At 37.1% G+C, this 14,348-nt stretch overlaps 1 protein-coding gene across 5 annotated transcripts in view; it reads right to left on the reverse strand.

Annotated features, from left to right (window-relative positions):
• The window catches only part of KAT14 (lysine acetyltransferase 14), a 37,060-nt gene that overhangs the window by 21,311 nt on the left and 1,401 nt on the right, over positions 1–14,348 (reverse strand). For all 5 annotated transcript variants that reach the window (XM_069495459.1, XM_069495457.1, XM_069495460.1 and 2 more), the window contains exons 2-4: positions 13,544–13,662; positions 8,900–9,021; positions 267–448 (exon numbers count right to left, since the gene is read on the reverse strand). In XM_069495459.1, coding sequence (XP_069351560.1) covers positions 267–448; positions 8,900–9,021; positions 13,544–13,662 — 423 coding nt within the window. The remainder of the gene's footprint in view (positions 1–266; positions 449–8,899; positions 9,022–13,543; positions 13,663–14,348) is intronic.

The raw sequence follows: 14,348 nt of genomic DNA on the forward strand, positions 1-14,348 counted from the left end.
CTCATAAAAAGTTTAAAAACAAAAATTAGATTGAAAACACCAAACGTTTCAGATACCAAAGGAAATTTGTAAAACCGGTAACTTGATGTTTTTATATAGTATTTATTTACAGCACACAAAGACAAGTATCACCCTAAAACTGCCAAGCAGAGTAGCTCCCGAGAGCCCTACGAGCTAGGCCTGGTGAACGCAGGACTGTCTCTGAAGCTCACATCTGCTTGGCTCTGGTGTACCCAGCACCTTTTGCACTGTTCTCACAACAGTACCTTTTACTTTCAAAGTAGAGGCAGACAACTTCTCTCCTTCAGGTTTCATTGTTGGAGGCCTGTTATGAACAAGTTTCCACCATCCCGGTTCTCCAAATTCCTGAGCACCAGAACGGAAGTACATGGGACTTCCCACGCTGAGGCAGCCTGCTACTGTGCTCCACCAGGTTGAAGTCTTTTTCCTAAAGAGTTTAAGAATTTAAAAATTACTGGCACTTCAATTTGATCATTATATAGAAAACACACTCAATGAATACTCTCTGTAACTCCTAGGGTGTGATATGCCATAGAACCTCCAACTGTTGAAGGAACAGAGTGCAAGAGTCAGGAGAGAGGCTCTGGAGTCTGCCTGGCTTCAAATCCTGGCTCTACCACCTTCCTGCTGCTTAATTTTTTCACCTGTAACATCAGGATAATAGAACTTACTTTTCAGGGTTGTTACGAGGATTAAATGAAATAATACAAAGAACATAAAATACTTCTCATGCAATCACCATGATTATGGAATTCTACAGGCTAAATTTAATTAAGTTGCTTTTATATGTGAATTAAACAGAGCTCTCAAGAAATAAAGTAAACAAGAAATATAACTCCAGGATTGGGCATTTTGTGATACAAGTTGATCATCGGCCCTGATAAATAGCTCATTTTACCCAAGGAACCAGATGTATCTCTCAGGTCTGTTCCTACCTGCCCTGATGTACTAGAGTGGTAACAAAACTACATGGTATGTTCCACAAACAGGCATATACCTCACAACAAAGTAACAAAACACGCAAGCTGTCAACTATTCAGGATTGAAAATTCTTCAAGGCAAATCTTCTATTTCCCCACCTTGAAAACATAAAGCAATCACCAGAAATTCTAAAAAACAGTATTTCACAAGAAAGCCAGTCTAATAGTTGGAAAATATTGCTAGAAAGGCAAGGAAAAGCATTCTGAGAAGAAAGATGTACTAGAAGGCACAGAAAAAAAAAAAAAAACTTTAGTAGGCATGAGCACTCTCTGAGATGGGGAGAATGACACCTTGGTTTCCACCCCCAACCTTTTGGTTCCAGAGCCCCTTTCCCACATTCTCACCCTTTTCTAACCTTTCCAAATGCCCTCCTCTTACTCAAGGGATGAGATCAGGGTAGAAACCATTCTACTTGCTTTCTCACCCCCACCCATCAGCAGCTACATGACATGTGATATCCAACAGAATGAATGCAGAAGCAGATAAGGGAATCCAACTGTCTTCTAGAAGCTAATCATTAAAGAGATTTGCAAAAATAGAAAACATGGCACTTGTCTTGCTATTTTTTGTTTCGGAAAAATATATATTTTTTCATAAAAATATGTTAACATGAAATGGATCAACTCTTTTTTCTTTCGTTTCTTTTTTTTTTCCTTTTTTTTTTTTTTGTATAGGTGGCCAAACGCAAGTGTCTGATGGGTTGACTATTTTTAAAATGAATTAATATTTATAAAATTAGTTTTAATTTCTAATATGATAAATATCAATAGCTATACCTAAAATAAACAAAAGCTATTAGGGGTCCTAGATCATGTTTAAGAGTATAAAAGGGTCCTGAGATCAAAAGGCTTAAGAACCACTCTCCTTCATGTATCTTTTTTTTTTTTTTTAATCTTGTTTATTTTTTTTAGAGACGAGGTCTCCATATGTTGCCCAGGCTGGTCTTGAACTACTGGGCTCAAGCGATCCTCCTGCCCCAGCCCTCCCAAGTAGCTGGGACTACAGGTATGCACCACTGTACCTGGCTTCTTCATGTACCTTTTTAGAAGGTCATGATTCACAAGAGAAATCTCCTATTTTGCCCAACAGACAAAGGGAGCTTGCTTTTCAGTTTCTCAAAAACACTGACAAAGATGGAGGCAATCCATCTAAGGATGAATAAACACAAGGTAGTATATATAGATACAACAGAATATTACTCAGTCGTAAAATTAAAGGAAATCCTTAGCACTCTGGGAGGCTGATGGGGGAGGATCACTTGAGCTCAGAAGTTCGAGACCAGCCTGAGCAAAAGCAAGACCATCTCTACTAAAAATAGAAAAATTAGCTGGGCATGGAGGTGAGCGCCTACAGTCCTAGCTACTCGGGAGGTTGAGGCAGGAGGATCACTTGAGCCTGGGAGTTTAAGGTTGCTGTGAGCTAAGCTGACACCACGGCACTCTAGCCTGGGCAACAGAGTGAGACTCTGTCTCAAAAAAAAAAAAAAAATTAAAGGAAATCCTGTCTTATGCTACAACATAGGTAAACCTTGAGGACATTATGCTGAGTGAAATGAGCCAGTCACAAAAAGACAAATACTGGATGATTCTACATATATGAGGTACCTAGAAAAGTCAAATTCATAGAAATAGAAAGTAGTTAGAATGATGACTGCCTAGAATTGGGGGGAGGGGAAAATGGAGAGTAGTTTACTGGGTATAAAGTTTTCAGATCTGCAAGATGGAAAGAGTTCTGGACATCTGTCAATCTATATTCAACAATGTAAATATACTTAATAGTATAGCAGTCCCCAACTTTTTTGGCACCAGGGACTGGTTTCATGGAAGACAATTTTTCCACGGACCAGAACAAGTATGCGGCCAAGGGGTTGGGGACTGCAGCCTAACACTACTGAACTATACACTTAAAAATAGTTAAGATGGTAAATTTTGTTATGTTTTTTACCACAATAAATAAATAATAAAAAGACTGTCAAAGACTTAAAAAATTTTAAAAACCAATGTGTTATTTAGAGTGTGCTCGTGCATTGAAGGTGGGAATATAAACTGCTGTATACTTTCTGGAGGTTCCTTTCATAATATATATATCAAAACTATGTGTATCCTGTGACTCCACAAATCTTCTAATCACAAAAATACAAAAGATGTATGCACAAGAATATGCTTCACAGGTTGACTTATATGGAAGAAAGCCATACATAACCCAAATGTTCATAAAATTAGCAGCCAGTGTTATAGATTTAATTGTGTCCTCCCAAAGATGTTGAAATCCTAACCACCAGTACCTGTGAACGTAACCTTATGTGGAAATAGTGATCAAGTTAAGATGAGGTCATCAGGTTGGACACTAATGCAACATGACTGTTGTCCCTATACAAAGGGGAAATTTAGACCCAGAGAGAGATGTGTAAAGACGGAAGACGGTGTGAAGACACAGGAAGAACACCATCTACAAGCCAATGAACACCCCAGGCTAATGGAAGCTAGGAGAGACGCATGGAATAGATTCTCCTTCACAGTATTCAAAAGGAACCAACCCTACCAACACCTTGATTTCAGATATCTAGCCTCCAGAACTGTGAGAGAATAAATTTCTGTTGTTTAAGCTATCCAGTGTGTTACTTTGTTAAGGCATCACTAGCAAACTAATATAGCTAGCTAAATCATAGCACAGACGTACAACAAAATACTATTTGTATGGAACAGAATAAATCTATTGCCAGGGCATATGCGAATACTGTATTTATGAATGTCTCAAATAGTTTTTTCCCCAAAATTTTTATTGAAGTAAATTATACATAACATTTACTATCTTAACCATTTTTTAAGTGTAGAGTTCAGCAGTATTAAGTCATTCCCTATTGTTGTACAACCATCACCTTCCATCTTCAGAACTCTTTTTATTGTACAAAACTGAAACTCAAGATCCATTAAACAGTAACTTCCAATTCTACCCTCCCACCAGGCCCTGACAACCACCATTTCTGTGTCTATGATTTTCACTATCCTAAGTACCTCAGATAAGTGGAATCATATAGTATTTGTCTTGTGACTGGCTTATTTCACTTAGCATAACATCCTCAAGGTTCATCTATGTTGCAGCATGTGCCAGGAATTTCCTTCCTTTTTAAGAACGAATAATATTCTATATTATTAATATATATATATACACACACACACACATCCCGCATTTTGCTTATCCACTCATCTACTGTTAGACACTTGGGTTGCTTCCATATTTTAGTTACTATGAATAATGCTACTATAAACATGGATATATAAATATCTCTTTGAGACCCTGCTTTCAATTCTTTTGAGTATATACCCAGAATTGAAATTGCCAGATCATATGATAATTATATTTTTAATTTTTTGAGGAACCACTGCACTGTTTTCAACAATGATTGTACAATTTTACATTCCCATCAACACTGCACAAGGGTTCCAATTTCTTCACGTCCTCACAACAGTTGCTATTTTCTGCTTTTTCATAGTTGCCATCCTAACAAGTGTGAGGTGGTATCTTGTTGTAGATTCAATTTGCATTTCCTAATGATTAGTGATTTTGAGCATTGTTTCTCTGTCTATTCAATTTCTTTCCCCATTTTTACAATAATGGGGAGAGGTACAGCAATGGTTGCTGTCTCTTTGCACCTCTGTGATCAGAAGCAGCAATCAGTGATCAGAGCACCAATCCCTGACATATGGAAGACAGGGTTCTTTTTGCCCACCCTACATCCTACAAGCTGTGTGAATACTGCTCTAGGAACACAGGCACAGCTCCCTCCCTAGGGCCTCATGGGAGGATGGGTAGCTGCTACTGTGCTAAGAGCTGAAATTGACCAAAATTAACCACAGTTTACTGTCCAAGCCTTCCCCTGAAGTTGTAAGCCTTCATTAGACTCCAGAGTTCCAAAGTAGTTACATTAGTCAGAATCTGCCAGTACAAGTGTTGTCCAGGTAGGAAGACATTCCTAGTGCTTTCTACTCTGCCATCTTCCCAGACTCCTATAGTTTTCTGAAGTGTAAATACTATGAATGTATTCTATTACATTTCATCAATTCTAAGATCTATTACCTTCAAGATACACCATTTTATGTACAAATAAGAGAACTAGCTACCAATTAAATTATGACATTCCATCAATTGTAAGATATGTGCAGCTGTCAGAGATGTCAAAATTTGAAAACTTGTGCATCTTAAAATCAGAAAAACATGGTAATTGGAAGAAAGTATTCAAACTGTACTTCACTAGTCAAACCTGTACCTTCTGGAAGAATTCAAGGCCAAGATTGTAAAAGCACACACAATGGCAATTAATCTATAATAATTAAGCTTTCATACTTCTTTTTTTTTTTTTTTTTTTGAGACAGAGTCTTGCTCTGTTGCCCAGACTAGAGTGAGTGCCGTGGTGTCAGCCTAGCTCACAGCAACCTCAAACTCCTGGGCTTAAGCGATCCTACCGCCTCAGCCTCCCCAGTAGCTGGGACTACAGGCATGCACCACCATGTCCGGCTAATTTTTTTCTATATATATTTTTAGTTGGCCAGATCATTTCTTTCTATTTTTAGTAGAGAAGTAGTCTCGCTCTTGCTCAGGCTGGTCTCAAACTCCTGACCTCGAGCGATCCACCCGCCTTAGCCTCCCAGAGTGCTAGGATTACAGGCGTGAGCCACCGCACCCAGCCAGCTTTCATACTTTTTACCTTGTTTCTACAATGGTACATAAAATTATTTAGGTTAGCCCTAAATAAACCTTTATATATTTACATTTTTGTTTTCAACACTTTCAAAATGCTTTATGATTATATTCATAAGGAGCATGCATAGTTTCTCTCACATTATTCCAAGATACTTTATATTCTTTTTATTTGTATTATAATTACCTGGTTTGTCATGTACAGAAATGTGACTGGTTTGTAGGTATTGATTTTCTTTACCAAAAAATTTACTAACTTCTCTGATTATTTTTATGATATATTTGTATTCTTTTGATGTTTAACATACACATCATGATAATCATATTTTGAGAATAAGGATTGTTTTTATCTTTTTAGTGATTATACATTTTGTTTCTTTTTCTTGCCTTATAATTCTAATAGGGACTCAAAATACAATTTTGAGAAGTGGTCATGGTCATCTTTGTCTTCCTCCTGATACTAAAGGGAACATTTTCAAAGTTTCAGAGTTAGTTATGATGTTTGCTGTAAGATTTTGTGGTACTTGTTAGGTTAAGAAAGATCTAATATACTCCTAATTACTGAGAATTTTTATCCTATACAAATTTTGAATTTCATCGAATGCCTCTGCATTCATTGAATAAAAAATGAAAAGGGTAGAAGAAAAAATGCTAAAATGCATTTTTGTTGCAAAAATTCTAAACAACATATTAGCAAGCCAAATTATGAATTATAAAAAAAGATAATATATCATGAGCACGTTGGGATCATTTTACAAACGTAACTTTAGTTTATCATTTAAAAATTAATCAATATAATTATTAATAGTTATATCAACAGATTATAGAACTCCATATATTTACATTTTAATAACACATTAAAGGCATAAAAGAAAAACCTGTGAACATCCAAAAAAGAATGTGTTCAAATTTAGAAACTCATTACACAGTATACTATTCTCTTAGATTCTGTGACAAATCAGAAATGGCTAACATTTTTAATAATTTAAAGTATGTCCTATGGATAGAAGAATTAAAATCTTTAGTAGCTAAGAAAAAAGTTTAACTTAACTATAAATGCTGTTCACAGACAGCTTCCCTGGGGTATAGTGATCCTGTAAACATTCATACACAGAGACGTCTGAAAAAGTGTTACCTACGTAGGGTGAGTGGTTTCAGGTGACTCTTCCAATCACTGATGTTTAAAGTGGAGTTCCCAAAGTGAAGAATAGCACTGTGGCAGGAAACCAGGTGGCAAAGAATCACAGAGTGATTTCTAATTCTCTTTCACTCCTTTTGGTTAGATCAAGGAGAAAGTTTATTGCTTTACATTCTCACTAACACTTGAAACCTCCCTTTTTGACCGACAAAAAAAAAAAAACCTCGGATTGCTTTTACATGCCATGGGATCCAGCTACAATTTAATAGCCTTGTTTTATTTTTAGTGTATTTATTATTATAGTTACATTCTATTTATGGCAAATGATATGGGTTTCCCATTTACCGTGGTGATGAGAAGTTTCTTTTTAAAATAAATGTACTTTTTTTTATTTAAACAGGAGATTAAGTAAATAATAATTCAGGTGATACACCAATGTGGCCAAAAACCACTGGTTTAATGGTTAAACTACACAGAACCTGGAGAGTAATTAATGCCTTGCATTTGAGTGTTAAAAAGAAAAAGCCTTAGCAGCTAAGGCTCAGCTGATTCCTCTCAGAACATGCTCTAGAAATGAACAAATGAAACAAATGAACAACTTGTTAAAATCCAGCAATATCCTTAAAAACAGGCAATTTTAATCAAATTTCTTCCAGAAGATAATCCACTAAAAAGAACTGCACTGAGAGTTCATGAATACATTCCAAGATCTAATTTTATCAGTTTTTTCCCTTTCTTATCCCTTATAAATGGGGTATATTAAGTTCCATAAATAGCACTGAATCATTAAACTAAAACAACAGATTTTATTTCCTCATGAGAAAGAACCAGTTTTAGTGTCAATTCTTTTCTTAGCATCACTAAATAACTCAAGAACTAAAACAACCTCTTTTGTAAAAATGTGCTGAATCTATTCCACGTTTTCTCCCAAAGCCTTCAGAAGGTCACCCCTCCTTTCAGCTGCCCTTTGTACTCTCAGTAACATGAGCAAAGCTGTGATTTCTCAGCATCTGAAGAAACAGAGGCTGTGGTGAATTCAGAGTGAGGACAGGTACGAACTTCTTGCTCTGACCTGAAGTAATCAGAGCCTTTGACATGTCTTCACTGACCTAATTATGCAAGACTTATGAATCTCTCATGGGACTTCAGACAAAACTAACAATCAGAATCTCAAACAAAATTCACCAATGTAATAGCAAACTCACTAGTTCCTAATAGCAATAAAAATCTTGTTGGATCCACATGGACCTTTAGCTAAAACATATGGTCTCAATGTCTGCGCAGTGGCATCCCTAAGTCTGATGAACCAAAGCAGCAACCATGGAGGAACGCTAGCAGTGAAATCAAAGCTCAGTTATGAAAACAGTAAAACAGTAATTAACAAATAAACCAGATGCATATTAATGTGCCTAGACTTTGCTAAGCAATATGAAAATACCAAAAAATAAAAACTACTTCCAGAGTTAACAAAAGCTACTAATAACACAAGACTCCACTAAGAGCAATCTAAATGAGTGCAGTCAGTAACTACCATTATTTTTCTTCTCCTGACCTCCTATAAGGTATTGAATTTTTTTTAAAAGAGATAGGATCTTGCTATATTGCCCAGGCTGGCATCAAACTCTTGAGCTCAAGTGATCCTCCCCACCTCAGCCTTCTGAGTAGCTAAAACTACAGGTGTGCATCACCATGACCAGCTTAAAAGAACATAATAATCCTATCTCCTCAATTAAATAGTTACTTATCAAACTTTTCTCTATTTCTTAACATTCTAAGAATCTCTTCAAAAACATCATGCTCAGTAGAAACCAACATTATCCTCTGGAAGTAGAATGAGAGAAGTATGGAAACCCACACTTTTATAATAAGTATACACTGCCACTTCGATTTTTCATAAATTTTTTTAACTTAAAAACATTTTCTGGCATTCAAAAATTCTTTGTAAATGTCACAAGTAAATACTCTAAATCTCTAACAGGGCTACATTAGGCTGTCTCAAATCTTGTACACTTTGTTCTTTAAATATTCCTTCAAGTATAATATTTTTAAAAATCACCTTACCTATTCCCTAGTAAAAAAGTCCAATGTTTCTCAATAAAAGCACAGATATCTTCTTTCCACCTGAAATAGCCTTGACGTCCACTTCCTTCCAGAGACAAGTTGTACATTGCCAACATGACAACCTGAAACACAAACAAAACAAGGGCTGGGAGAACAGTGTGATTAGGGATGTTAATCTTGAGGGGGAAAAGTTTGTTCTGTTTTATATTCCCAGTAGGAATAGGGTACAAGGGGTGTATAATATCGTGGAATATTAGCAGTGTAGAAGTTTACTTCCTTTTTTTCTTTCATTAGGCATTACTAATCCACTTAATTCTGTGCAGTTGTTCTGTAGGTGTTACATATGCAGGGCTGATGTGTGCTTGGACTGATGGTTACAACAGAGTTGCCACTCAATCAGTTGATAAACAGGCATTGTCTCAAACACTGTCCCTACCCTATACAATGCAGCCCTAAAGGAAGGGCTAACTACTTGGCCAGCAGGTGCCCACTTCAGCCAGCATTTTCTGACTGATGGAGCTACCCTTTATTAAATATTTTTAAAATGACCCCTGCATATTTACTTCTCTAAGGTCTTTAGAGGGTAAAATCAAGATTCTCTAAATTTTGGAGCTGAAAATGTCAGACGCCATCTACTCAGTGATTTAGCCATTTTTAACTGTAGAAACCTTTCTTCAAATGAAATCATCATTAGACATGAGGCAGGGAACTGAAAGGCCTGGCCACTCAGCCCATTCTCAGAAGGCACTAAGACACCCCCAGAGCTGTGTGCAAACTCCTAATCTAGTCCAAGCTTGTTATTTTACAGAGGAGGAACTCATGGCCCCAAATGGGGAGGTATTTTTCAGAAATATAAATAATAGATGCTCACTGTAAAAGACTTCAGTAATACAGAAAAGAGCAAAGGAGGAAGGAAAAATCACTTGAAATCCATCAAGAAATTAATCACTTTTAAAATTTCAGTGACTGCCCTTTCAGACATCTCTCCTTGCATCTATATTCATAGAGATGTTTTATTTATGTAATTTTTTATGTAAATGGACAAAACTATAGGAGCTATTCAAAACCATGTTTTCAACCTAATAAAAATCATGACTTATTTTGGGGCCAATGAAATTGAAAAGGAAACAGAGAATCCAGAAAAGAATCCTTAATCCTTATTTGTAAGGTGCATCCCATAGCTGTTACGAGTCTAGTAAATTGCAGTTAATGCCCCGACATGTGTTCACAGCATTAAATCCCCAATGGTCCTGTGGGAAGGCCCATGACTATGCCACACAGACAGGCCCGGTAATTCTGATGCTTCTTCACTAGCCGAGTTCCAATTTCCCCCATCCTTAAACTTGTAATACTTGCAGTCTACCACACAATTAACCCCATGAACAGATTTTTCAAATGTGTTTCACTTATTTTTGTATCAGGTCTATACCAGCCAACAAAATCTTCCTTTTAACAGTTAATATTCTGGGGAGTTAGTGTTTAATGGGTATAGTTTCATTTTGCAAAGATAAAAATGTTCTAAGATGGACGGTGGGGATGGTTACACAACAGTGTGAATGTATTTAATGCCACCAAACTGTACACTGAAGAAATGGTAAATTATGCTATGCATATTTCATCACAATTTGAAAAAAGTTACTGTTCAATAAATACTTTAAGAAAATTACCAGCCTGAGCAAGAGCGAGACACCATCTCTACTAAAAATAGAAAAAATTAGCAGGGTGATGTGGCACGTGCCTCTGGCTGAGGCAGGAAGATCACTTGAGCCAAGGAGTTAGAGGTTGCAGTGAGCTATGATGACGCCATTGCACTCTACCCAGGGAAACACCAGTGAGACTGTTGAAAAGGAAAGAAGAGGAGAAGAGAGGAGAGGGGAGGGAAGGGGAGGAAAGAGAAAGAGAAAAGAAAGGAGGGAGGGAGGGGAAAGGAAATGAAAGGAAAGGAAAGGAAAGAAAAGGAGGGAGGAAGGGGAGGAAGGGGAGGAAGGGAAGGAAGGAAGGAAGGAAGAAAGGAACTTAAGACGGCGTTTTGCCCCATCTCAGATTCTGAGAGTACCTCAGAAACATGTACTCACTGATAATCTCAGTGGTAGCTATTTGTCTGTTATTTTATTTCTAGTACTTTCCTTTATATTTGAGATATTTCATGACTTAAGTTAAAATTCACATTTTTATTTGAAAATAACTTTTCATCACTTAAATTTTCTGTGCAAACTATATACTAATATATAAAGGACCTGTTTTTTCTCCTCTCATGGAATCTGTGATCTAAACGAATGAATTTCATTTAGTTTTCTGCTTTCATGCTACTAGACCAAGCTCATCAGTAATGAGGCCAGCATTGTGGACCGATGTATCGCCAGGGCCTAGCTCTGGGCTAGCAGACACTCAGTGTCCACCAAAGAACACCTAGAAACATAGTGAGCACAGATCATGGTATCTTTATTTGTGACGTAAGAATGAGTCCCAGGACAAGAAGGTAAAAACTCCCTATCCTTCCCAAATGCTTTCTTTTTTTTGGAGACAGGGTCTTGCTCTGTCACCCAGGCTGGTCTCAAACTCCTGATCTTAAGCAATCCTCCCACCTAGGTCTCCCAAAGTGCTGGTATTACAGGCATAAGCCACCATGTCCAGCCCCTTCCCAAATATTCGATAAAGTTTCTCTTATACATAAAACTTGTTCACAAGGGTCACCAAGGAGGTAGAGGACACAGGAAGGGGCCTTTCAGTCAGGAAACCAGACCTCTTTACCATGAGTATTTTATAATACAAACAAAATATGATTTTGTGTACAAGCATTTCTGCTTATACTTTGGTAAATCAACAAATACAAAGTTTAAAAAGACAGAAAACCCACATTCCAATACACTAAGTATTTGGAGACATCAATGGAGTCTATTCAAGACAAACTGATTCTCTTTGAGGTCTTCAACGAAAGATGGGCTTTTTTCAGACACAACTAGAAACACTGGTCAGTAGTTTGCCTAGAACCAGATGTGTGTGATCTAAGTTATCGCTTCATCCTACCAGGCTATTATTCACCATGTGTATGTCTTTTGGAAGTGATAAAATAATTTGCAAGTTATGTTAGTCTAATTAAATATGCAAATTAAACATATATATATGTATATATATATTCAGAGCAATAATAGGCAGATGCCAAATTGCTTTTAAAAAGAATCTCTACAGAAAACTCAAATTCTTGAAAATACAACTTACACATATTTGCTCTTCTTCCATTTTACAGCTTTTATGAGAAACTACTTGCAAGTCAAATACAAATCTGCCTGTGTGCACATATAACAATACTCTCTTAATATTAATATGACCTTGCCCAGACACAGTATCCCATGGATACTTTGAGATAAATATCCCAATTACAACATTCATAATACTATACCCTCAATACAAACTTCCCTTCATTTTCTACTAATATAATTTCAGGCATGTCAAAAAAGGCTTCCTAAATTCACCACTGACAGATTTCATTAGATGTCCTAATAAAGCACTGATAATTAAGATAACAGTCTAAGGCTGCTAAAGCAACTACAATTTACAAGGAACACTATAAGTGGCTCACATGGTATTATCTAAAATCTTCTCATTACCCTGTTTATTTTCTTCAAAGCAAAAAGGGCTATGGATAATTATCCTATTTATGTTTATTATCTAAAATAAAAGTTCAATGTCAGTTGCCTTGGGGCAAGGGCCTTAGCTGGCTCCTTCACCACAGCAGTCTCCACACCAGAATAGCACCTGGTTCATTATAGGCATTCAGTATTTGTTCAATGAATGAACATAAAAACTAAGTAATACACAATTCTTCTTTTTTTTTTTTTTTTTTTGAGACAGAGTCTCACTCTGTTGCCCGGGCTAGAGTGCCGTGGCGTCAGCCTAGCTCACAGCAACCTCAAACTCCCGGGCTCAAGCAATCCTTCTGCCAGAGCCTCCCGAGTAGCTGGGACTACAGGCATGCGCCACCATGTCCGGCTAATTTTTCATCTGTTTTTTGAGCTTAAAAAATATACATACATTGGTGCCTCATTATACATATTATACATTATTACACATATTAACATAAAAACAAAACCAAAAAAAATTAATACAACCTGGGGATCAGTAAAAAGCTACTGTTTAGGCTACAGTTGGCTTAAACTCAGGTGTCGGTATTGGAGATGGTTAAAAGTGAACATAAGTATTTACCAAACAAAAAATATTCAAACATCTGAGATCAAATGCAGAAAAGCTGGGTTATGTTAGTTTTTGCAATCAGTCACATTACTTCTTCTAAATCTATTTTCAATGTAGCCATCTTTACATTTTAAAAAATGGTTTTACTGTTCTACAAATGGCAACCAGAAAAATGTGAACTTCATTTTCAATTATAATCAGAGCTTGTTATTACATATATATGAAATCATGTGAGATTTTCAAGAATCTCAAACCCAATTCACTAAGTTAGCAGCAAGTATTTTTCACCAAGAACTCCTTTCTCCACATAATCGGTAGCCAATTTTCATTGTGAAATAAAAAGTGCCCCTCACAACAATGCAAAAGCCCATACATGTTTCTCACTCTCGATACTCATTCGGACAAATCCCTTGGAGCACCACCCTCATGAACTCTAGAGAGCTTTTTACTCACTTGCTGCCATGTCAGCTTCAGCCTTTCGTACTGCTCCTTGCCATCTGCTGAGCAATCGGAACAAGTAAATCTAAAAAAATTATCACCCTTGAGGTAACTGAGCTGTTCCCTCAGCTGACCTAGGAGAAAAACAAAAAGTCACATCATAGGTATCTAGAGCAGTGGTAACCCAAAGATCTAATCAGTTTACCAACCAGATTTCCCAAGTTTCCCAGGCTGTGTTTATTTGTTTGTTTTTCAGCCAACCCACAGAGCAGGCCTGTGGTGAGAAAGGGAGTAAGGAAAGATTTTTATTCTTCTAACATCAAGTGTATGCCCACTAGGATCTGTGGTTAACTTTTAGGAGAAAGGTTCTGGAAAAGCAGGTATTATTGCTCTAACTGGATTTTCCATCTGTCACATTCCTGACTCCTACAGGCAGGTGTCTTCACACATTCTTTCAAGTATCTGAGCTCCCACCACATGCCACCCAATGGGCTAAGAACCAGGAATATAACTTTCAAGACAAACATGGTGCCTGCTCTCACAGGTTTACAAGAAAACAGGTAATCACAACAGCACAGCAATTCTCCATCCTCACTCTCCATCAGAATCACCCGAGGAGTTGCTTTTTGTTTTTTAAATATGCCTATGTCTACCCTAGACTAAATGAATCTCTCTCTTAAGCAGGGCCTAGGCCTCTGCATTTTTTAAAGTTGCCCAGGCGATGCTGAAGCTCTGTGAGGCATGAAAACCACAGGAGCAGAATGTGTATCACAGGGCAGTGTGAGGGCACATAAGAGGCGTGCCCAACCTATATTAGGAA

The sequence above is a fragment of the Eulemur rufifrons genome, chromosome 20 (genome assembly GCF_041146395.1).
Source record: "Eulemur rufifrons isolate Redbay chromosome 20, OSU_ERuf_1, whole genome shotgun sequence".
In the NCBI taxonomy this organism is placed as follows: Eukaryota; Metazoa; Chordata; class Mammalia; order Primates; family Lemuridae; genus Eulemur; species Eulemur rufifrons.